The 22,870-nt window shown below is 48.7% G+C and overlaps 2 protein-coding genes across 2 annotated transcripts in view; one reads left to right on the top strand and one right to left on the bottom strand.

The window, feature by feature from the left end:
• LOC141085503 (ferritin, lower subunit-like) overlaps positions 1-22,870 on the bottom strand; it is a 97,488-nt gene that overhangs the window by 71,938 nt on the left and 2,680 nt on the right. The window contains exon 2 of the mRNA XM_073570915.1: positions 12,984-13,020. Within this exon, the coding sequence (XP_073427016.1) occupies positions 12,984-12,986 (3 nt within the window). The 5' untranslated portion in view covers positions 12,987-13,020. The remainder of the gene's footprint in view (positions 1-12,983; positions 13,021-22,870) is intronic.
• On the top strand, positions 7,926-11,797 carry PPP1R15A (protein phosphatase 1 regulatory subunit 15A). Its single transcript, XM_073570914.1, has 3 exons — positions 7,926-8,175; positions 8,989-10,085; positions 10,994-11,797. The coding sequence occupies exons 2-3, from the start codon at positions 9,000-9,002 to the stop codon at positions 11,216-11,218; spliced, it is 1,311 nt and encodes a 436-aa protein (XP_073427015.1). The 5' UTR covers positions 7,926-8,175; positions 8,989-8,999; the 3' UTR covers positions 11,219-11,797.

Below are 22,870 nucleotides of genomic sequence, written 5' to 3'. Positions count from 1 at the left end.
TTACACTTGGGGTTATTTAGTTTGGAAAATCGAAGGCTTAGGGGTGATCTTATTACAATGCATAAATATATGCGGGGACAGAACAAAGACCTTTCTAATGATCTTTTTACTCTTAGACCTGTGACGGGGACAAGGGGGCATCCTCTATGTCTGGAGGAAAGAAGGTTTAAGCATACTCACAGACGCTGATTCTTTACTGTAAGAGCAGTGAGACTATGGAACTCTCTGCTGTATGATGTTGTAATGAGTGATTCCCTACTAAAATTTAAGAAGGAACTGGATGCCTTTCTTGAAAAGTATAATATTACAGGTTATATACATTAGTTTCTTTAATATTGTGTTGATCCAGGGAGCTAGTCTGTTTGCCGTATGTGGAGTCGGGAAGGAATTTTTTTCCCCTAATGTGAAGCTTACTATTTGCCACATGGGTTTTTTTTTGCCTTCCTCTGGATCAACATGTTAGGGAAGGTTAGGATAGGATATGGGTTGAACTAGATGGTCATAAAGTCTTCCTTCGACCTTAATAACTATGTTGTTATGTTACTTCGTTCTCTCGAACACTATGGGTGTGAAAATGATGAAACAGTGTTCCAAGCAGGACAACGATCTGAAGCATTGATCAAGATTAGCAAAGAAATTGTTCAATGACAATGAAGTAGAGGTGCTGGATTGTCCCCCACAGTCCCCAGACCTCAACCCAATCGAACACTTGTGGGCAGAGTTGAAGAAGAAGCTGTACACAACCCAAGTGAGGCGACCAGTATGCACCAACATTGGGAATGTGTAAAAGAGACCTGGGATCAGATTTCGCTCACGACATGCTTGAATCTGATCGATAACATGTCCAGAAGGATTCGGGAAGTGTCGAAAGCCAAAAGGTGGATTTACAAAATACTAACAAAATAATAAAAAGATAAATTTTGATTTTTAAGAGCAAAACAATAACAATACAGTGACATGACAAGAATCTGCATAACTAATCATAAGCTAAATAGTGGCAAGTCAAATTTACGTACAAAATAACCAAGATGATGGTCTATAAAAAGATGGTGATCTTTTGCTCCTCAGTGTACACAAATTGTTTTCCTGAGTATCTAATCTATTATTCATAGATTACTGAGTAATTGCATTAGGGTATGTGCACACGCTGCGGATTCTGCTGCGTTTCCGCAGCGTTTTTGGCTCTGCAGAAACGCAGCAGATTTTGCTGCGTTGTACAGTACCTTTATTTCCTATGGAAATAAAAAAAAGCTGTGCACATGCTGCGTTTTTTTCCCCGCGGTTTTGCTGCGGTTTACAATCCGCAGCATGTCAATTGTTTGGTGCAGAAACGCTGCGGTTTTACACCTCATCCATTATGAGGTGTAAAACCGCAGGGCAAAACCGCAGAAAAAACGCAGATAATCCGCAGAAAAACCGCAGCACTTTGTCCTGCGGATTTCCTGCGGTTTTCTCTACAAAATCCGCAGAGACTAAAAACTACATGGGAACATACCCTAAGGCTGAGTGCAGACGGAGTTTTGAGCCCTGTGGATTTTTCCGTGCAGAATGGAAGAAAACCGCAGGTCAAATGACCTGCATTTTTCCTGCGGATTTCTTCCATTTTTCACGCGGTTTTCATGCGGTTTTTGTGCGGTTTTCCATTGCGGTTTTCCCCCTGCGGATTTGGAGACAGGGGAGATAGAAAACCGCACAAAAGAAGTAACATGCTGCGGATTTTGTACCGCAGGAAAACCGCGCGGAAAAATCTGCAGCGTCTGCACAGCGTTTTTTTTTTCCATTCATTTTAAAGGTACTGTACATCACAATGCGGATATGCAACGTTTCTGCGCGGTAAAATCCGCTGCGGAAACGCTGCATATCTGCATCGTGTGCACACAGCCTAACACTAATCATCTAGGGATTCCTATCTGTGGGGGGTTTGTTATCTAAATACACAAGAGGGTAGACAGTGCAATTCATTTCATTGCAATGCAATTACCTCCAAGTGATGCAAACACTCTGCAACAATGGTTGAAAAGAGAGAAAGAAGCAGCTTTCAGACTCAGATGATGCATTCACCATACAATAATCTAAAAACACCAAAATAGATCCTCAGAAAGAAAGAAACAGAGTAAAGGGGGCTTTACACATAGCGATATTGCTAGCAATGTCGCTAAAGCGTCACCGATTTTGTGACGTTATAGCGATATTGCTAGCGATATCGCTATGTGTGATACTTACCTCCGACCGCCTCTCCCGCTGATCACGCAAGATCGTCCAGGTCCATTTCTCGTCGGCGGCTTCCAGCTGGCGCCGACGAGCGACGCATGTACGCGGGCGGGAGGACGCCTTCATCGCCGCGTCTGAAAGGTAAGTAACGACCGCTGCTGCGTCGCTACATCGCAGGTGAGTCTGCCTGTTTGGCAGCTCACTAGCGACCATTTAGCGATGCACCAGCGATCCTGACCGGGTCATATCGTGGTCGGGATCGCTGGTGCATCGCTAAATGTAAAGGGGGCTTAAGGGTACCGTCACATTTAACGATGCACCAGCGATCCCGACAACGATACAACCCGGTCTGGATCGCTGGTGCATCGCTAAATGGTCGCTAGCGAGCTGCCAGACAGGCAGCAGTCGGCGGTCGTCACTTACCTGTCAGACGCGGCAATGAAGACGTCCTCTCGCCCGCGTCCACGCGTCGCTCGTCGGTGCCAGCAGGAAGCGGCTGACGAGAAACGGCCCAGGACGTTCTCGCGCGATCAGCAATAACCAGCGGGGGAACTGGTCGGAGGTAAGTATCACACAGCGATATCGCTAGCAATATCGCTGCTGCGTCACAAAATCGGTGACGCTTTAGCGACATTGCTAGCAATATCGCTATGTGTAAAGCCCCCTTTACTCTGTTTCTTTCTTTCTGAGGATCTACAGTGGCATTTAAAAGTTTGGGCACCCCTGGTCAAAATTACTGTTATTGTGACCAGTTAAGCAAGTTGAAGATGGAATGATCTCTAAAAGGGCTAAAGTTAAAAGATGACACATTTTCTCTGTATTTTAGGCCAAAAAAATTATATATTGTCATTTTTTTACATTTTTAAATTACAATAAGGAAAATAGGCCAATGCAAAAGTTTGGGCACCCTGCATAGTTAGTACCTAGTAGCACTCCCTTTTAAAATATCACCAAAATGTACATTTCAGGTTATCCCTCAACTACCCTCACTAGTCTTCCCTTCTTTTGAGGTCCATGCCGTCAGACTCTACACTCCCTTCTCCATGCGAGTGGCGGTGGTATATCGTCCTCCCAGCCCCTCTCCTCAGTTCCTGGATCATTTTGCCACTTGGCTTCCACATTTTCTCTCCTGTGACATCCCTACCCTCATCATGGGAGATTTCAACATCCCCATTGCTCTTCCCTTCTCACCATCTGCTACTCACCTTTTATCTCTAACCTCCTCATTTGGCCTTTCGCAGCTTACTAATTCTCCAACGCATGAAGACGGAAACTCCCTCGACTTGGTCTTCTCTCGGCTTTGTGCAGTGGATGATTTTGCAAACTCCCCTCTCCCGCTCTCTGACCACAATCTTCTTTCATTCTCTATCAAGAACTGCCAGGCTGCTCAGGTCACCCCCACTGTCCAGACTTATAGAAACATACAGGCCATTAACACCCAGAAACTTATGAAGAACTTGCAGTCTTCATTGGCCCCTATCTCCTCCCTCTCATGTCCTGATTCTGCATTGAAAAATGAGGCTGATTGACCTCATGGAGATCAACATCCAACACTGCGGAGACACCATCACGTGTTTCTCAACGCAGTGATTCTAGAGCAATGCCCCCATCCCTTATGGGAAATATGCAGAAGCATGCAAAACAGAAGCCACGGAGACACCATCACGTTTCTCAACGCAAGCAATGACCAGCCAGGTCTTTCACCGGGAAGGAACAACCACGGGAAGGGCAGTCTCCAATGAAGGAAACCACCTATGCCAAAACATGGTATCCATCCACAGACAGCTGTTTCGGGGTATTTCTGCATTGAAGCATTACAATGAAACACTTCAAAGTGCCCTGGATGAATTTGCACCCCCTATAAATAGAACACCACAACGCAGACGGCGACAACCCTAGCACACGGTGCAAACACGTTTCCTGCAGCGGTGCTCCAGGTGCGCCGAACGTCTGTGGAGAAAATCCAACCTACCCGAAGATTTCATCCATTTTAAGTTTATGCTTAGAACATACAACATTGCCCTTCACCTCTCCAAACAAGTCTATTTCAACACTCTCATCACCTCACTGTCCAATAACCCTCATCACCTCTGCTCCCTCACCTTCTGCGGTACGGGAGCAGTGTCTCTATTATGGGGTCATGGTGTTTCTGCGGTATGGGGGCAGTGTCTCTATTATGGAGGCTCCGTGTCTCTCTGTTACGGGGTCTCGGTGTTTCTGTGGTATGGGGGCTGTGTCTCTATTATGGGGGCTCCGTGTCTCTCTGTGTTATGGGGTCTCGGTGTTTCTGCGGTATGGGGGCAGTGTCTCTATTATGGGGTCTCGGTGTTTCTGCGGTATGGGGCAGTGTCTCTATTATGGGGTCTCGGTGTTTCTGCAGTATGGGGGCTGGGTCTCTATTATGGGGTCTCGGTGTTTTTGCGGTATGGGGGCAGTGTCTCTATTATGGGGGCTCCATGTCTCTCTGTGTTATGGGGTCTCGGTGTTTCAGCGGTACGGGAGCAGTGTCTCTATTATGGGGTCCCTGTGTATCTGCGGTATGGGGGCAGTGTCTCTATTATGGGGTCTCGGTGTTTCTGCGGTACGGGAGCAGTGTCTCTATTATGGGGTCTCGGTGTTTCTGCGGTACGGGAGCAGTGTCTCTATTATGGGGTCTCCGTGTCTCTATTATGGGGGCAGTGTCTCTATTATGGGGTCTCGGTGTTTCTGCGGTACGGGAGCAGTGTCTCTATTATGGGGTCTCGGTGTTTCTGTGGTATGGTGGCTGTGTCTCTATTATGGGGTCTCGGTGTTTCTGCGGTATGGGGGCTGTGTCTCTATTATGGGGTCTCGGTGTTTCTGCGGTATGGGGGCTGTGTCTCTATTATGGGGTCTCGGTGTTTCTGCGGTATGGGGTCTCGGTGTTTCTGAGGTACGGGGGCTGTGTCTCTATTATGGGGTCTCGGTGTTTCTGCGGTATGGGAGCTGTGTCTCTATTATGGGGACTCGGTGTTTCTGCGGTATGGGGGCTGTGTCTCTATTATGGGGTCTCGGTGTTTCTGCGGTATGGGAGCTGTGTCTCTATTATGGGGACTCGGTGTTTCTGCGGTATGGGGGCAGTGTCTCTATTATGGGGTCTCGGTGTTTCTGCGGTATGGGAGCTGTGTCTCTATTATGGGGTCTCGGTGTTTCTGCGGTACGGGGGCAGTGTCTCTATTATGGGGTCTCTGTGTTTCTGCGGTATGGGAGCTGTGTCTCTATTATGGGGTCTCAGTGTTTCTGCGGTATGGGGGCAGTGTCTCTATTATGGGGACTCGGTGTTTCTGCGGTATGGGGGCAGTGTCTCTATTATGGGGTCTCGGTGTTTCTGCGGTATGGGAGCTGTGTCTCTATTATGGGGTCTCAGTGTTTCTGCGGTATGGGAGCTGTGTCTCTATTATGGGGACTCGGTGTTTCTGCGGTATGGGGGCAGTGTCTCTATTATGGGGTCTCGGTGTTTCTGCGGTATGGGAGCTGTGTCTCTATTATGGGGACTCGGTGTTTCTGCGGTATGGGGGCAGTGTCTCTATTATGGGGTCTCGGTGTTTCTGCGGTATGGGAGCTGTGTCTCTATTATGGGGTCTCGGTGTTTCTGCGGTACGGGGGCAGTGTCTCTATTATGGGGTCTCTGTGTTTCTGCGGTATGGGAGCTGTGTCTCTATTATGGGGTCTCAGTGTTTCTGCGGTATGGGGGCAGTGTCTCTATTATGGGGACTCGGTGTTTCTGCGGTATGGGGGCAGTGTCTCTATTATGGGGTCTCGGTGTTTCTGCGGTATGGGAGCTGTGTCTCTATTATGGGGTCTCAGTGTTTCTGCGGTATGGGAGCTGTGTCTCTATTATGGGGACTCGGTGTTTCTGCGGTATGGGGGCAGTGTCTCTATTATGGGGTCTCGGTGTTTCTGCGGTATGGGAGCTGTGTCTCTATTATGGGGACTCGGTGTTTCTGCGGTATGGGGGCAGTGTCTCTATTATGGGGTCTCAGTGTTTCTGCGGTATGGGGGCTGTGTCTCTATTATGGGGACTCGGTGTTTCTGCGGTATGGGGGCTGTGTCTCTATTATGGGGTCTCGGTGTTTCTGCGGTATGGGGGCTGTGTCTCTATTATGGGGTCTCGGTGTTTCTGCGGTATGGGGTCTCGGTGTTTCTGAGGTACGGGGGCTGTGTCTCTATTATGGGGTCTCGGTGTTTCTGCGGTATGGGAGCTGTGTCTCTATTATGGGGACTCGGTGTTTCTGCGGTATGGGGGCTGTGTCTCTATTATGGGGTCTCGGTGTTTCTGCGGTATGGGGGCTGTGTCTCTATTATGGGGTCTCTGTGTTTCTGCGGTATGGGGTCTCGGTGTTTCTGAGGTACGGGGGCTGTGTCTCTATTATGGGGTCTCGGTGTTTCTGCGGTATGGGAGCTGTGTCTCTATTATGGGGACTCGGTGTTTCTGCGGTATGGGGGCTGTGTCTCTATTATGGGGTCTCGGTGTTTCTGCGGTATGGGAGCTGTGTCTCTATTATGGGGACTCGGTGTTTCTGCGGTATGGGGGCAGTGTCTCTATTATGGGGTCTCGGTGTTTCTGCGGTATGGGAGCTGTGTCTCTATTATGGGGTCTCGGTGTTTCTGCGGTACGGGGGCAGTGTCTCTATTATGGGGTCTCTGTGTTTCTGCGGTATGGGAGCTGTGTCTCTATTATGGGGTCTCAGTGTTTCTGCGGTATGGGGGCAGTGTCTCTATTATGGGGACTCGGTGTTTCTGCGGTATGGGGGCAGTGTCTCTATTATGGGGTCTCGGTGTTTCTGCGGTATGGGAGCTGTGTCTCTATTATGGGGTCTCGGTGTTTCTGCGGTATGGGAGCTGTGTCTCTATTATGGGGACTCGGTGTTTCTGCGGTATGGGGGCAGTGTCTCTATTATGGGGTCTCGGTGTTTCTGCGGTATGGGAGCTGTGTCTCTATTATGGGGACTCGGTGTTTCTGCGGTATGGGGGCAGTGTCTCTATTATGGGGTCTCAGTGTTTCTGCGGTATGGGGGCTGTGTCTCTATTATGGGGACTCGGTGTTTCTGCGGTATGGGGGCAGTGTCTCTATTATGGGGTCTCAGTGTTTCTGCGGTATGGGGGCAGTGTCTCTATTATGGGGTCTCGGTGTTTCTGCGGTATGGGGGCAGTGTCTCTATTATGGGGTCTCGGTGTTTCTGCGGTACGGGGTCTCGGTGTTTCTGAGGTACGGGGGCTGCGTCTCTATTATGGGGTCTCGGTGTTTCTGCGGTATGGGGGCTGTGTCTCTATTATGGGGTCTCGGTGTTTCTGCGGTATGGGGGCAGTGTATCTCTGTTAGGGGGCGCTGTGTCTCTCTGTGTTCTGAGGTAAGACACGAGCTATAAGATCTTATCGCCACACGTCAGACATGGAGGTTTTTCTACTCCTCACCATGACTGATATTAGTCGATCACAACCGTAAAGTGAGACCTCGGCTTTCCCCTGGAAATCACATCCAAACTCCGGTCATTTCTCGATTCTCCTCACGTCACCGTTACGATACGTAGCACGTGATATTTCCGTCCCGTCTCCTTGGTAACAAGGGCTCTCCCCACTATCGTACAACGAGCCGCACGTCACGTAATTTCCCGACGACCACGCCTCCTGCTCGCTCATTGGTCCGTTCGGAATCCTATATAAGCACCGCTCCGCTGCTGTTTCGTCATTTAACGCCTGAATCACAAACACGATGATAAGAGACCCGTAGCGTCCCGATGACCAGGCATGGCCGACACTGATAGCTGCCCTCCGCACAGTCGCCGCCTCTCCCTAATGTGCTGTGTCCTGAGCAAGAGACTAGTCGGAAGAGCTGAAGTGCGACCCGCCGCTGCCTTCCACCGGAATATTCAGGAGCCTCCCGCCCAGGAGACCGCCGCTAACTTCTGCTGGAGCGCCGTGGTCACAGGCTGACAGCGCCTTCTGGTATGTATGCGAGGTATTTCTGGGATTTGTAGTACTCCTGACCGGATGTGACTTGTGTTTAGGTTCTGGGGTTGTTACAAATCGATGACGTGACTGTTTACTTCCTATGGGGCTGATGTGCGCTCATTCATTGATGTTAGGGTGTGTCCCTTTACGTAGGGCAAGTAATGGGGGTGGAACAAGTTGCCCCTTCTCCACATGATGACCTGACTGCTGGGGCCTGCACTGACAATGTGGCCCTCTTATCCCTGGCAGTGACTGCTGCTCCATTTATTTTCTATGGGGCTACTGGGCTTGGTTTTTCAGTAGCCCCCATAGAGCTAGGGCTGTGGTACGGAATACACTACTGTTCCACTGTAATGGGGATTAGTGTTCCCCACTGTGGTCGCTGGGGGTCCTGTGGGTAGAACACCTGATGACGCCATTTCATAGCGGAACTTCACTCATATCTGGGTAAGGTGTGCCAATGACTCCTTACCTTTCTATAGCAGAAGTGAATGGCACGTTTGGCTGGGTCACGTGTGACTGGCACATGCTGCACTGGTGTAGTCCAGGCTGTGATAACTACTCATAACTGTGGTAACACGGGTGACTGAGCCATTATTCCCCCTCTGACCCCAGATTTGTATAGCACTTCTGTCTGATCACTCACAACCCACCAGACTGCCTGTAATCCAGAAAATGCCTGTCTGAGTGTAGGTTAATAAACTAGGGTGGTCTCGGCGTTCTGTTCTCTCAGGGACCTTTGTCTGGCTCTATTCATACATTGCTCACGACCCTTTTCTAACTTGCCCCTTTTATATTTTTTTTTAGTATTTTACAGAATGGGACTGGACAATCTAAACTTCTCCTTATACTGGAAAAACTTGACTTCTCCGAGCCGCTGGCATAGAGGCACGGCTTCTCAGTTTGACATCCTGAAGGATCATCCACAGTTGCCAGCTGTCCTTGCAGACTTTGGGTCAGGCGTGGTTTTAGTCACTATGGCCGCCAGGATCGTGCAGACCATTATTTCCCTGGGCAAGAACTTGCTGCAGAAGCGCACCTTGTACTGGACGATGCTCCCAAACATATTCTTGAGCAAGGCTTTGCGTGCCGTCGTGGAGCTGTGCTGGAGTGTTCTAGACGCTCTGTTACCACTTCTGATGAGCATGTATGTTTACAAGAGGGTGGCCATGTCTAGAAGTGAGCAGCCAATGAATATGGTCACTAAGTGTCACTGGGAAGGTCCGATGGAGCCGGAGAAGATGATGGATGGGGAGATCTGCAGTTTAACTATGGAGACGGCAGAAAACATCACAAAGATGGAGGTGGTCAGTGAATGTGAGCAGATGTTGAAGGAACAGGTTCTACCATCTTGTAACAACTCAGTCATGTCCATGGTCTGCATGCCAACCAATGAGACAGACTCCTCCGAGGAGTCTGAAATGGACAGTGTTAAAGGTTTAGACTTCTCACAAGAAGAGATCTCTATGGACAGCAGTATGCTAGAGTCCTGGACTCCAGGGTCCAAGTGTGAAGAGGACCTCAGTGCAGAAAGTGATTGGTCTGACGAGGACTCTTGGGACGAAGAGAGTAATTCATGCCAGGAAGACAGTGATGACCTGTGGGCATCCTTCTGTCACACTGATGATCCGTATAATCCGCTCTCTTTTGCCATGCCTATAAAAGGTCCCAAGCGGTCAAATAAAGAGGTCTCCATTGAAAGTGGTAAAACACAGCAGATCCTGGGTAACTTGGACTGTACTGAAGCTCGTGATGTCAAAATGGAGTGTGGGACTGTTACTGAAAAACCAAAACTGAAGACTAATTTGTGTAAGAAACCAGTGCTGTCTGGATACAAGTCTACTCACAAGTGCACGCTGCCCAAGCAAGAGACCAAGGAGGATGCGGACCACAGCGCCAAGAAAGTAAGTGATAAGATATAGTAGGTGTGATCCTCCAAAGTAAACTGTTGGGAGGCTTGCTTTGCCTCTTTTTTTTTTTTTTTTTTTTAATCAGCCAAATTTGGGTACCTTGGGAGTGATGGGGGGGGGGGTATTTAAGCACCCTAATGTCTGCCCCACCCCTGTGTACCCAAGTTGACAACAGATGGCTCAATTTGTGTACGTAGGGATGGTAGTCATCTCATGACCCTGTAAAGGCATTGGGGTGCTGTATACCCACCTGACAGCATTCTCTCACCCAAGTAAATCAGCTGAGTCTGCAGGTGTTCAACACCTCTGGCTCCATAAGATCAAAGGATCAGGTACTAAAATTCAGAGTGGCTGAAACTGATCGTCCCACCGTTTGTAAGAAAGTCTGGAGATTACCCCCAATACATGCTAGGATAGTAGGAAATACAAGGATGGCTTTATGGTAAACTACAAACATCCAATGAGTGACAAACTCTTGAGGGTTGAGTAAGGAGACCCTCTCTGCTTACAGGAAAGATGGTGGCCAAAAATATACTATATTCAGTCCCTGCTGTCTTTGCTGTGAGATAATTAGGGCAAGTCTGGGAAGAAATTCTTTTCTACCTGGGGACTAGTCTTAGTCAGTGCTGAGATCTAAAGTTTCAGGTCTTTGGATAAGGTCTCTCATGAGGCATGATGCCATCTTCTGAAACAATTAGGTGATGGGTGGGAGACTTCGGGGAGTAGACAGTCGGTGACTGCTGTCATCGTCATGACTTGGCTCGTTAAAGGTGTAATGACTGTAATTATCACATGGTGCGGCCTGTCCTCCCCAGAGAGTCACAGCCCTGCTATGTATAGACTCTGATATAATTAAGCTTTATTATATAACTTAATCTTATATTTAACCCCTTCTCTTTCAGGTGCGCTTCTCGTCCAAAGTCACTGTCCACCCTATTACCTGGAGCTTTGCTCACAGAATGGCCCGGAAAGGACCATGGGAAGTGTACGCCCGAGATCGCAGCCGCTTCCAAAAACGGATCGCCGAGACAGAGGCTGCCATTGGCTTTTGTCTGAAACCTCATCACAGAGAAAACATCTGGGCTGGATTATATGCAAACTCCACGTATCCAGTTATGGACATGTAAACTCTTCTGTCAGATTTTGGATTTTCTATTTTTTTTTTTTTTTTTGCACTCCTTTGTAGTAATCTTTTACTTTGCACTGGGTCTGGGTGGGAAGTTCAGTTCTGACAGTATTATTGGGAGATGTTTTTCATTAGTGGATGGTTTTAAAGTGTTATTTACTTTGCATTAACTCCATGTATATGTGCCAGAAAGCACCAAAATGTGACCTGTTTTATGTTCTGATTCCCCCATAAATGTTACTGATCATATCCCAATACAATGCAAAAAAAATGGCACAACACTTACTAGCCAAGTGGCTCAGGGAGCTTGGCTGCATCTACCTCGCCCTGCCCGTACTTGGGCCATTACATGGGCATTGCTGTAATGTGCACTAAAACTTAACAAATGGCTGCTCCAAACAGATGGACACTTGCAGTAAATCTGACCACTATCCACTTTGTTTCCCAAGAAAGTTGTCACAAATCACCTGTGCCAAACTGCAATTTTTTTACTCCGGTTAGGAAGGTTTGCTGCAACATTTTATTTAATGTGATTATTATATTTGTATAATAATTTTATAAGTAAATATTTAATTTGTTATCCTGTTGATATGGTGATTTATTATGGTCTGTCTCTTGGAGATCAAGGCCATTTCTGGCTTTTTTTTATGCTGATCTGGTTTCCTAAGGGTTTGTGTAGCCTTATGCTTTAAGTGTCTTGAGGCTTGGTCAGTGCTACATGATGTGCTGCAGTTCCTGTGTTGAGCCAAGACATCTAGTCCAGTGTGTAGCGCTCCTCTTGACTACACATGGTGGGGGGCTGGCTGACTGCAGCATTAGGTGTGACCTTGGGTGGGGGGTTTTTAGCCTACGTGTGTCCGTAGAAGAGGGCATCTGGCCACAGTACTGCAGCACTGGTGCATCCTTTGTGGAGTGGGGGATGGCTTTTTGAAATTTTGTAAAACAAAATATAAAAGTAAGGTGTTAAAGTCAATGTCTGCATCAGTCACAAGAGTCTAGAAAAGCCTCAATATCTAGTGAAAGCAATAAGATATAGTATTATGCAGGAACAGTAAGCTGTCCAAGGGAACCTCCAAAAAGTCCCCTAAACAACTTATACACATGTAAGGACTTGGCCCCCTATGAATGTGGTCACACCTGTAGTATGGGTTTTTAGTGGTTAAGTTGCAATACAAAAAAATTATATGCAAATGAGGCTTTGGTGTACTAGCTATTAAAGCAAGCAATGTCTTAAAGGGGGATAACTACCTCAAAGATACTATCTCAGTAAGTAGGTAATAATAGCAAATGCCTCCAATTAGAAATGTGGTGGTTTTTCTGATGCATGGTTTCATTTTGTGTAGGTATTGCTGGACCTCAGGTATCCATGGTTAAGACCACTGGTTACTAGTGTTGAGCAATAACATCTGATATTGTGAAGTATTGGATTGGACTGATACCCAAAAAGTATTGGGTATTGCTGATTCTGATACCAGAAACCCCATTCAAGTGAATGGGACAGAAATATCGGAATTAAAAAAACCCTTTACTTGTACATCCAGTCTGTGTGGGCCTGCTGGGGGTGTGTGCAGGCATTGTCTGATGGGACTACAAGTCCCATCAGGCTATACCTGCTACAATGACAGTGATTGACACATTAGCCAATGATGGGACAGTAGTAGTCCCATCATCTGGCTAATGTGTTAAAAGTTTTTTTTTTTTTTTTTTTTACATACATGCTTCATGCATGCAACATACAGTACATATAACATTGAGTACATACTCACCATCACTTGTCACTTTGATCCCTGAAGCCAGTGTCATCTTTAAAAAAAAAAAAAAAAAAATTAAAATAACAAACAACTGATAAATGCCCTGATCTGCAGAAATCAACCAGTGTCCCATGATCTCCTGTGGTGAACAGCAGCATCTGCTGATGTCACTGCTCTCTAGGGGCTCTGGAAGGTTGGTATCTTTCTGCACTGTATTCCTCTGCCACTGTAAAAAAAAATAGTCCCTAGAGTGTGTGTGTGTGTGGGGGGGGGGGGTAGAGTGTGTGTGGGGGGGGGGGTAGAGTGTGTGTGTGTGTGTGGGGGGGGGTAGAGTGTGTGTGTGTGTGTGGGGGGGGGGGGTAGAGTGTGTGTGTGTGTGGGGGGGGGTAGAGTGTGTGTGTGGGGGGGGTAGAGTGTGTGTGTGTGGGGGGGGTAGAGTGTGTGTGTGTGGGGGGGGTAGAGTGTGTGTGTGTGGGGGGGGTAGAGTGTGTGTGTGGGGGGTTAGAGTGTGTGTGTGGGGGGTTAGAGTGTGTGTGTGGGGGGTTAGAGTGTGTGTGTGGGGGGTTAGAGTGTGTGTGTGTGGGGGTAGAGTGTGTGTGTGTGGGGGTAGAGTGTGTGTGTGTGGGGGTAGAGTGTGTGTGTGTGGGGGTAGAGTGTGTGTGTGTGGGGGTAGAGTGTGTGTGTGGGGGTAGAGTGTGTGTGGGGGGGTAGAGTGTGTGTGTGGGGGGGGGGTAGAGTGTGTGTGTGGGGGGGGGGTAGAGTGTGTGTGTGGGGGGGGGGTAGAGTGTGTGTGTGGGGGGGGGGTAGAGTGTGTGTGTGTGGGGGGGGGGTAGAGTGTGTGTGTGTGGGGGGGGGGTAGAGTGTGTGTGTGTGGGGGGGGGGTAGAGTGTGTGTGTGTGGGGGGGGGGTAGAGTGTGTGTGTGTGGGGGGGGGGTAGAGTGTGTGTGTGTGGGGGGGGGGTAGAGTGTGTGTGTGTGGGGGGGGGGTAGAGTGTGTGTGTGTGGGGGGGGGGTAGAGTGTGTGTGTGTGGGGGGGGGGTAGAGTGTGTGTGTGTGGGGGGGGGGTAGAGTGTGTGTGTGTGGGGGGGGGGTAGAGTGTGTGTGTGTGGGGGGGGGGTAGAGTGTGTGTGTGTGGGGGGGGGGTAGAGTGTGTGTGTGGGGGGGGGGTAGAGTGTGTGTGTGGGGGGGGGGTAGAGTGTGTGTGTGGGGGGGGGGTAGAGTGTGTGTGTGGGGGGGGGGGTAGAGTGTGTGTGTGGGGGGGGGGGTAGAGTGTGTGTGTGGGGGGGGGGGTAGAGTGTGTGTGTGGGGGGGGGGGTAGAGTGTGTGTGGGGGGGGGGGGTAGAGTGTGTGTGTGGGGGGGGGGTAGAGTGTGTGTGTGGGGGGGGGGTAGAGTGTGTGTGTGGGGGGGGGGTAGAGTGTGTGTGTGGGGGGGGGGGTAGAGTGTGTGTGTGGGGGGGGGGTAGAGTGTGTGTGTGGGGGGGGGGTAGAGTGTGTGTGTGGGGGGGGGGTAGAGTGTGTGTGTGGGGGGGGGGTAGAGTGTGTGTGTGGGGGGGGGGTAGAGTGTGTGTGTGGGGGGGGGGTAGAGTGTGTGTGTGGGGGGGGGGTAGAGTGTGTGTGTGGGGGGGGGGGTAGAGTGTGTGTGTGGGGGGGGGGTAGAGTGTGTGTGGGGGGGGGGGTAGAGTGTGTGTGGGGGGGGGGGGTAGAGTGTGTGTGGGGGGGGGGGTAGAGTGTGTGTGGGGGGGGGGGTAGAGTGTGTGTGGGGGGGGGTAGAGTGTGTGTGTGGGGGGGGGGGTAGAGTGTGTGTGTGTGTGGGGGGGGGGGTAGAGTGTGTGTGTGTGTGGGGGGGGGGGTAGAGTGTGTGTGTGTGTGGGGGGGGGGGTAGAGTGTGTGTGTGTGGGGGGGGTAGAGTGTGTGTGTGTGGGGGGGGTAGAGTGTGTGTGTGGGGGGGGGGTAGAGTGTGTGTGTGGGGGGGGGGTAGAGTGTGTGTGTGGGGGGGGGGTAGAGTGTGTGTGTGGGTGTGGGTGTGGGGGGGTAGAGTGTGTGTGTGGGTGTGGGTGTGGGGGGGTAGAGTGTGTGTGTGGGTGTGGGGGGGGGGTAGAGTGTGTGTGTGGGTGTGGGGGGGGGTAGTGTGTGGGTGTGGGGGGGGGGGTAGTGTGTGGGTGTGGGGGGGGGGTAGTGTGTGTGTGTGTGTGTGTGTGGGGGGGGGGGGGTAGAGTGTGTGTGTGTGTGTGTGGGGGGGGGGGGGTAGAGTGTGTGTGTGTGTGTGTGTGGGGGGGGGGGGGTAGAGTGTGTGTGTGTGTGTGTGGGGGGGGGGGGGGGTAGAGTGTGTGTGTGGGTGTGGGGGGGTAGAGTGTGTGTGTGGGTGTGGGGGGGGGGTAGAGTGTGTGTGTGGGTGTGGGGGGGGGGGTAGTGTGTGGGTGTGGGGGGGGGGGGTAGTGTGTGGGTGTGGGGGGGGGGGTAGTGTGTGTGTGTGTGTGTGGGGGGGGGGGGGGGGGGTAGTGTGTGTGTGTGTGTGTGTGTGTGTGTGGGGGGGGGGGGGGGGGGGTAGTGTGTGTGTGGGGGGTAGTGTGTGTGTGTGTGTGTGTGTGTGGGGGGGGGGTAGTGTGTGTGTGTGTTTTTTTTTTTTTTTCATGTTTGTCCAAGTCTACTTAATATGCTTGCTGTCAGTGACTGGAAACTACACCTGGGTGACTCTTACTTTTGTATACTACAATGATTAGTAATCATATGAGGCTTTGTGTATGCCAGAAGATGACTCCTCTATGCAGTTAATGTTAATACTAGAATATTTTTGTTTTAAACAATTTAGATTCAATTCTTGATTTTGGCTACATTGGATGTATTAACCTCTTCATGACCCAGCCTATTTTGACCTTAATGACCGGGCCATTTTTTGCAATTCTGACCAGTGTCCCTTTATGAGGTAATAACTCTGGAACGCATCCTAGCGATTCTGAGATTGTTTTTTTTTCGTGATATATTGGGCTTCATGTTAGTGGTAAATTTAGGTCGATAATTTTTGCATTTATTTGTGAAAAAATCAGAAATTTGGTGAAAATGTTGCAATTTTCAAATTATGAATATTCTGTTAAACTAGAGCGTTATGTGACACAAAATAGTTACTAAATAACATTTCCCACATGTTTACTTTACATCAGCACAATTTTGGAAACAATTTTTTTTTTCGTTAGGAAGTTATAAGGGTTAAAAGTTGACCAGTGCTTTCTCATTTTTACAACAAAATTTACAAAACCATTTTTTTAGGGACCACCTCACATTTGAAGTCAGGTGTGGGGTCTATACGGCAGAAAATACCCAAAAGTGACACCATTCTAAAAACTGCACCCTTCAAGCTACTCAAAACTACATTCTAGAAGATTATTAACCCTTCAGGTGCTTTACAGGAACTAAAGCAACGTGGAAGGAAAAAATGGACATTTTAATTTTTCCAACACAAATTTTCTTTTAGCATCATTTTTTTTCATTTTCACATGGGCAACAGGATAAAATGGATCCTAAAATTTGTTGGGCAATTTCTTCTGAGTACACGGATACCTCATATGTGGTCATAAACCACTGTTTGGGCGCACAGCAGGGTCCGGAAGGGAAGGGCACCATTTGACTTTTTGAATGGAAAATGAGCTCCAATCGTTATTGGACACCATGTCTCGTTTGGAGAGCCCCTGTGTACCTAAACATTGGAGCTCCCCCACAAGTGACACCATTTTGGAAACTAGACCCCTTAAGGAACTTATCTAGATGTGAAGTGAGCACTTTGAACCCCCAAGTGCTTCACAAAAGTTTATAATGTACAGCAGTGAAAATAAAAAAAAAACACTTTTTTTCCCCTCAAAAATGATTTTTTAGCACAATGTTTTTTATTATCACAAGGGTAACAGGAGAAGTTGGACCACAAAAGTTGTTGTCCAGTTTGTCCTGAGTATGCTAATTAAAATTAGCTCCAATCGTTAGCGGATACCATGTCGTGTTTGGAGATCCGCTGTGTGCCTAAACTTTGGAGCTCCCCAACAAATGACCCAATTTTGGAAACTAGACCCCCTAAGGAACTTATCTAGATGCATAGTGAGAACTTTGAACCCCCAGGTGCTTCACAGAAGTTTATAACGCAGACGAGTGAAAATAAAAAAAAAATTTTTTTTCCTAAAAAAAATATTTTTTTAGTCCGCAATTTTTTTATTTTAACAAGGGTAACAGGAGAAATTGGACCCCAAAAGTTGTTGTACAGTTTGTCCTGAGTACGCTGGTACCCCATATGTGGGGGGGAACCACTGTTTGGGCACACGTCGGGGCTCGGAAGGGAAGTAGTGACATTTTGAAATGCTGACTTTGATGGCATGGTCTGCGGGCGTCATGTTACATTTGCAGAGCCCCTGTGTGCCTAAACAGTAGAAACCCCCCACATGTGACCTCATTTTGGAAACTAAACCCCCCAAGGAAATTATCTAGATGTGTGGTGAGCACCTTGAACCCCCAAGTGCTTCACAGAAGATTATAACACAGAGCCTTGAAAATAAAAAATCTTTTTTTTTTTTTCTCAAAAAATGATTTTTTAGCTCGCAATTTTTTATTTTCACAAGGGTAACAGGAAAAATTGGACCCCAAAGGTTGTTGTCCAGTTTGTCCTGAGTACACTGGTACCCCATATGTGGGGGGAACCATTGTTTGGGCACACGTCAGGGCTCGGAATGGAAGTAGTGAAGTTTTGAAATGCAGACTTTGATGGAATAGTCTGTGGTCGTCATTACGTTTGCAGAGCCCCTGAAGTGCCTAAACAGTGGAAACCCCCCACAAGTGACCCCATTTTGGAAACTAGACCTTCCAAGGAACTTATGTAGATGTGTTGTGAGCACTTTGAACCCCCCAAGTGCTTCACAGAAGTTTATAATGCAGAGACGTGAAAATGAAAAAATCATTTTTTTGTCCACAAAAATAATTTTTTAGCCCCCAATTTTTTATTTTCCCAAGGGTAACAGGAGAAATTAGCCCGCAAAAGTTGTGCAATTTTTCCTGAGCACGCTGATACCCCATATGTTGGGGAAAACTACTGTTTGGGCACACGTCGGGGCTTGGAAGGGAGGGAGCACCGTTTGACTTTTTGAAAGCAAAATTGGCTGGAATCAATGGTTGCACCATGTCGCGTTTGGAGACCCCCTGATGTGCCTAAACAGTGGAAACCCCACAATTCTAACATCAACCCTAACCCCAACACATCCCTAATCCCAACCCTAACCCCAGCACACCCCTAACCCTAATCCTAACCATAACCCTAATTCCAACCCTAACCCTAATTCTAACCCTAATTCCAACCCTAAGCCTAATTCCACCCTAACTGTTATGAACTCATTTTCGGCTCCGCCAGTTGAGAGTTCCCCTCTCGTTCTCCCTCTGGTGGTGACAGGAGGTAGTGAGGTTGGTTTAAGTGGTAGTGATCTGCCACCTGATGAGGAAGATAACGATTGGATTTCTGGAGTATCAGACTGGATATAAGACAGCCGACGCCCTCTTCTAGTGCTGGTGATTCAGTCTGCTTCTCAGGTCCTGGACTTCAGCTCTCTTCCAGTCTTCTCAAGTTAAGTTTGTTTTTTGCTATTGTTCACACTTGCGCTTGTTGGTCAGTTCAGTTTCTTGTGTGGTCAGCCTGCCCCTGCTGGGGCTATGCTGAATTTCCACTCCTATGTATCAGCATTTCCAACCCTAACCCTCTTTCCAACCCTAACCCTAGTGGAAAAATAAAAATATTTTCTTTATTTTATTAGTTGTGCCTACCTATGGGGGTGATAATCAGGGGGGTTTATTTACTTTTTATTTCATTTTGATCACTGTGAGAGTGAACAAAATGAAAGAATGGAATCTGCAGCCTGCAGACTCGGGCAGGCGCACTGCGCATGCGCCCGCCATTTTCCAAGATGGCGGCGCCCATGAGCCGGGCCCGCGGGACACCGGGAGCGACAGGGGGACTCAGAAGGTACCGGGGGTGAGGGGGGCGAGGGGGGATCGGAAGCTGGCGGGGAGCAGAGGGAATGGGAGGGGGGCAGATGACAACGGCCGTGGCTGGATTGTAGTATTTCATCAATTTTCATTGATGAAATATTACTATCGCTCTGATTGGCTGTTAAAAGTGAAACAGCCAATCAGAGCGATCCTAACCACGTGGGTGCAAAGCCACCCCCCCGGGCTTAACTGCATGTTGTCCTGTATCTGCGGGTCGGGTGACATTTCAATGACCCCGGTCACCCGACCCGCAGGAACGTTATTTATAGCATGACACCTACGGGGGCGTCATGGGTCGTTTGGGCACGACTTTTCATGACGCCTACGTAGGCGTCATGGGTCGTGAAGGGGTTAATATATACCTCAGATTTGTCCATGGTCTCCGATGCCAAGAGGAGTGTCCTTATGGTAGTTTGGGCTAGTACATTTTGGCATATAGGACTATATTATCTACTATACATTCCCTTGGAAAAGAGGAACTGTAATGGGGTTATCGAGCACCCCTCATATTGACAGGGAGAGAGTTCTGCTTACATCACATCCCCTGCCTCTTGTATGCATCATATTGGGATTAAACATGACAATCTATTATGTTACTGTTAGCACCGCACACGGTAAGGCGGAATTTCCCTGGAGTGGACCCTCTGGACCGTGGCACCGAGGGGCCCCGGACGAGCAACCAGGTGTGACCGACCCCTATACAGGGATCGTTTGGCGCAAGACCAGAGACTCGAATGCCACGGCAGCCGGAACCAAGAGGGGCGGCTCGGAATGGATCACAGGGCTCGAGCAGGCACGGACACAGGACTTGAACAGGAACGGACACAGGACTGGAGCAGGTACGGACACAGGACTTGAGCAGGCACGGACGCAGGACTTGAACAGGCACGGACACAGGACTGGAGCAGATACGGACACAGGACTTGGAGCAGGTACGGACACAGGACTAGCGCAGGCACGGACACAGGACTGGAGCAGGTACGGACACAGGACTGGAGCAGGTAGGGACACAGGACTTGGAGCAGGTACGGACACAGGACTTGCGCAGGCACGGACACAGAACTGGAGCAGGTACGGACACAGGACTTGGAGCTGGCACGGACACAGGACTTGAGCAGGCACGGACACAGGACTAGGAGCAGGGCTGACTAGGAGCAGGGCTGGAAGCAAACACAGAGATTAGGCAGGGAGCCTGATTCCAGGCGAGAACACAGTGCCTGAGGTACTGTAAGAAACAACCACGGTCAGGCGCCTCCACTAGTGGAGGGCGGCCTGATATGGCTGCCGCTGTGCCCTCATTGGTCCAGCGGTGCAATCGGGGCAGGGCACCGCCGGAGACCAGCTTAGCTGTGGAGGGCCGGCCGCGACCTACAGCGCATGCGCGAGACCCGCAGTGACGTCACCAGCCGCGGGCCGGAGGAAGAGAGAAGCCGACGCCGGGGCTGGAGGGAGCGAGGCTGCTGGAGGGAGCGCGGCTGCCGGGCGAGGTAAGTATAGCTGCGCGCACGGGGGCGCAGGGCTGGGAGCGTGACAGGGGGATCGGGGGCCGTGACAGTTACACTGCTGTAATGATAACTGCTGAGAGGAAGTTAATATATTTATTGAATACCAATAATATAAAAAAAACTTGATTAAAAAGACAGGGCAAGGCCTCCAATAATAGGGAGGAAGGTAGCAAATAAAGCACAAAAATGCACTATAGGCCGGCAAAATTGAGAAAAAACACCACTTAAACCAGTTCAGTTATTTCCTTTACAAATGGGAAGCTACTAACATAAAAGGCCATATGCTGCAAAGGGCTGCTTAGATAAACTGAGTTTGGCAAGTGCACAGTTACAAAAAATTCCAGAGGTAAAGATAAATCCCAGTCAGTATAATGCACAATTTGGAGGTGTATTCATGTGTCAAGGAATACATAATTTCAATCTTTACGGATTGAACCACAGATAGGATGGTATCTTCCTGTGGTGGAATATAACAGGTAAATATTACACTAGGGGAATTTTAAATCACTAGTGGAAATTCAGTAACTGAAGATCGCAGGGTATAGAACAGGAGGAGCTGAGCTGATTGATATACAATTTTGTGGGAAAAGATTCAATATAACTTGTATTTTATCCATTTAAATATCTGCACGTTCTACACATAGGAGTCCGGTGGGCGGACCTATTTAGTGATTGACAGCCCTCCGTGCTAACATAGCTGTCAATGACTAAATAGTATCGCCCACTGTACTCATACAAGGTTATAGAAATACACCAAGCGATAAATGTCATTAATTTAGGTGGATATTCACACTGGGTATATTGTATTCTACACATAGAGGGAGGAAGTGAATAACCAAAAAAAGATAGACATTTCTTAAAAACATATAATTTCATTAGTACATAAGGATTAAAATATACATATTAAAATTTGGGGGGGAGCAATAGACAAAAGAAAGTTCATGATAAATGTATCAGAAAGGGTAACATATAAATAATAGCGTTGTATTCTCCGAAAAATTAGTCTGTGTGTATATAAGATATAGCAAAAAGTATATATACAGTAAATACGTAATCAATATGAATAAATACACTTTATATATCAAGAAAAAGACGACATACCGTGAAAAAGAGAACAATACATAAGTTAGGAGGACACCAAGACCTCGACGCACGTTTCCACCTTGGCTTTCTCAAGGAGTAATCAGTAAGTAGAACCACCCACTGGACTCATACAAGGTTATATTGAATCTTTCCCCATGACACTAAATATTGATATGTAGGGGGTGTGCTGGAGGCTAGCTTGTGCCCTGCATTCCTCTGCGCACCTTCTTTATGAAACTAGACACGTTGTACATGTGAATTGTAACTGTTGTAAGGTAGCGCTTATTGTTTGTGTTGGGGGACACTCACTTGGCAGCAGATTAATAGGGTCAGGCACAGGTTTTTCCACATAAACAGTCAATTTTGGTTTATTCAAGCATAAACCGCTGTAGGCCATGTTACACTTCACAGGCTTAGCACATAGTCCAGAACATTTACAGGTTATGGCTTTTCCTTGCAGTCCCTAAACACGCTGGCCCTCTCTGTCCAGTGACCGTGGGCGACCGCATGCCAAACAGTTCATTAACGTTCATAAAACCTCACAAGCACCAACAGTTATTTCCCCCCTGTCCAGGGGTTACCTTTTAGGAGCTCCTGCTCCGCACGCTGACTCCTGTCAGTGCTCTCTCAGGGAAGCTGCCGAACTGGGATCACCGTCCCGGACAACGCCTTGCTCACCAGGCCACCTGACAGTCCAGATCCACAGACGGACAGTAGCTCCCCCAATGCAGTGCCGTCACTGACTCTGCAAACACGTGGCCTGTCTGTGTGCTATTCAGGACGTCCGCCCCCATTTTGGAACCGTCCAACACACAGGCCTCACCGGGTGCTATTCAGGGATCCAACCCTCCTCCCAGGGTCTCCCATCACACCGGCTACCAGGTCCAGGGCCTCAGCGGGTGCTATTCAGGACGTCCGTCCCCTCCTGAAACCGTCCAACACTCATGCCTCACCAGGTCCAAGGTCGCAGCACGTGCTCCAGGGATCCGATTCTTCTCCCAGAATCTCCCAACACTGACCCTCCAGGACCTTGCACCCTGAACCATTCAGGTACACACTCTCCCCCTGTGACCAGACCTCAGCTACATCATATGGTACATAACCATACCCACAGGTGAGGTATGGATCACATGGTCATGACCTCACTACAGGTCCTATTCCACACACAGCCACACACATACAGGCTTTACATTGGGCGTTCAGACACATGCCCCTGGGTGGGTTTGTAGGTGCCTGGTCCCATCCATCTCACCAAGTCACCTGGAAGCTTTCCCTGATACACAGTAACAGACCCTCAGCAGTA

Source organism: Dendrobates tinctorius, unplaced genomic scaffold (genome assembly GCF_039654945.1).
Source record: "Dendrobates tinctorius isolate UK_male_01 unplaced genomic scaffold, ASM3965494v1 ptg000028l, whole genome shotgun sequence".
NCBI classification, from domain to species: domain Eukaryota; kingdom Metazoa; phylum Chordata; class Amphibia; order Anura; family Dendrobatidae; genus Dendrobates; species Dendrobates tinctorius.
This window is presented reverse-complemented; position numbering and strand designations above follow the sequence as displayed.

Coding starts and splice junctions, on each gene's coding strand:
- PPP1R15A (XM_073570914.1), top strand. CDS start 9,000: ATGGGACTGGACAATCTAAACTTCTCCTTATACTGGAAAAACTTGACT. Junction 10,086..10,993: donor CGGACCACAGCGCCAAGAAA/GTAAGTGATAAG, acceptor CTTCTCTTTCAG/GTGCGCTTCTCGTCCAAAGT.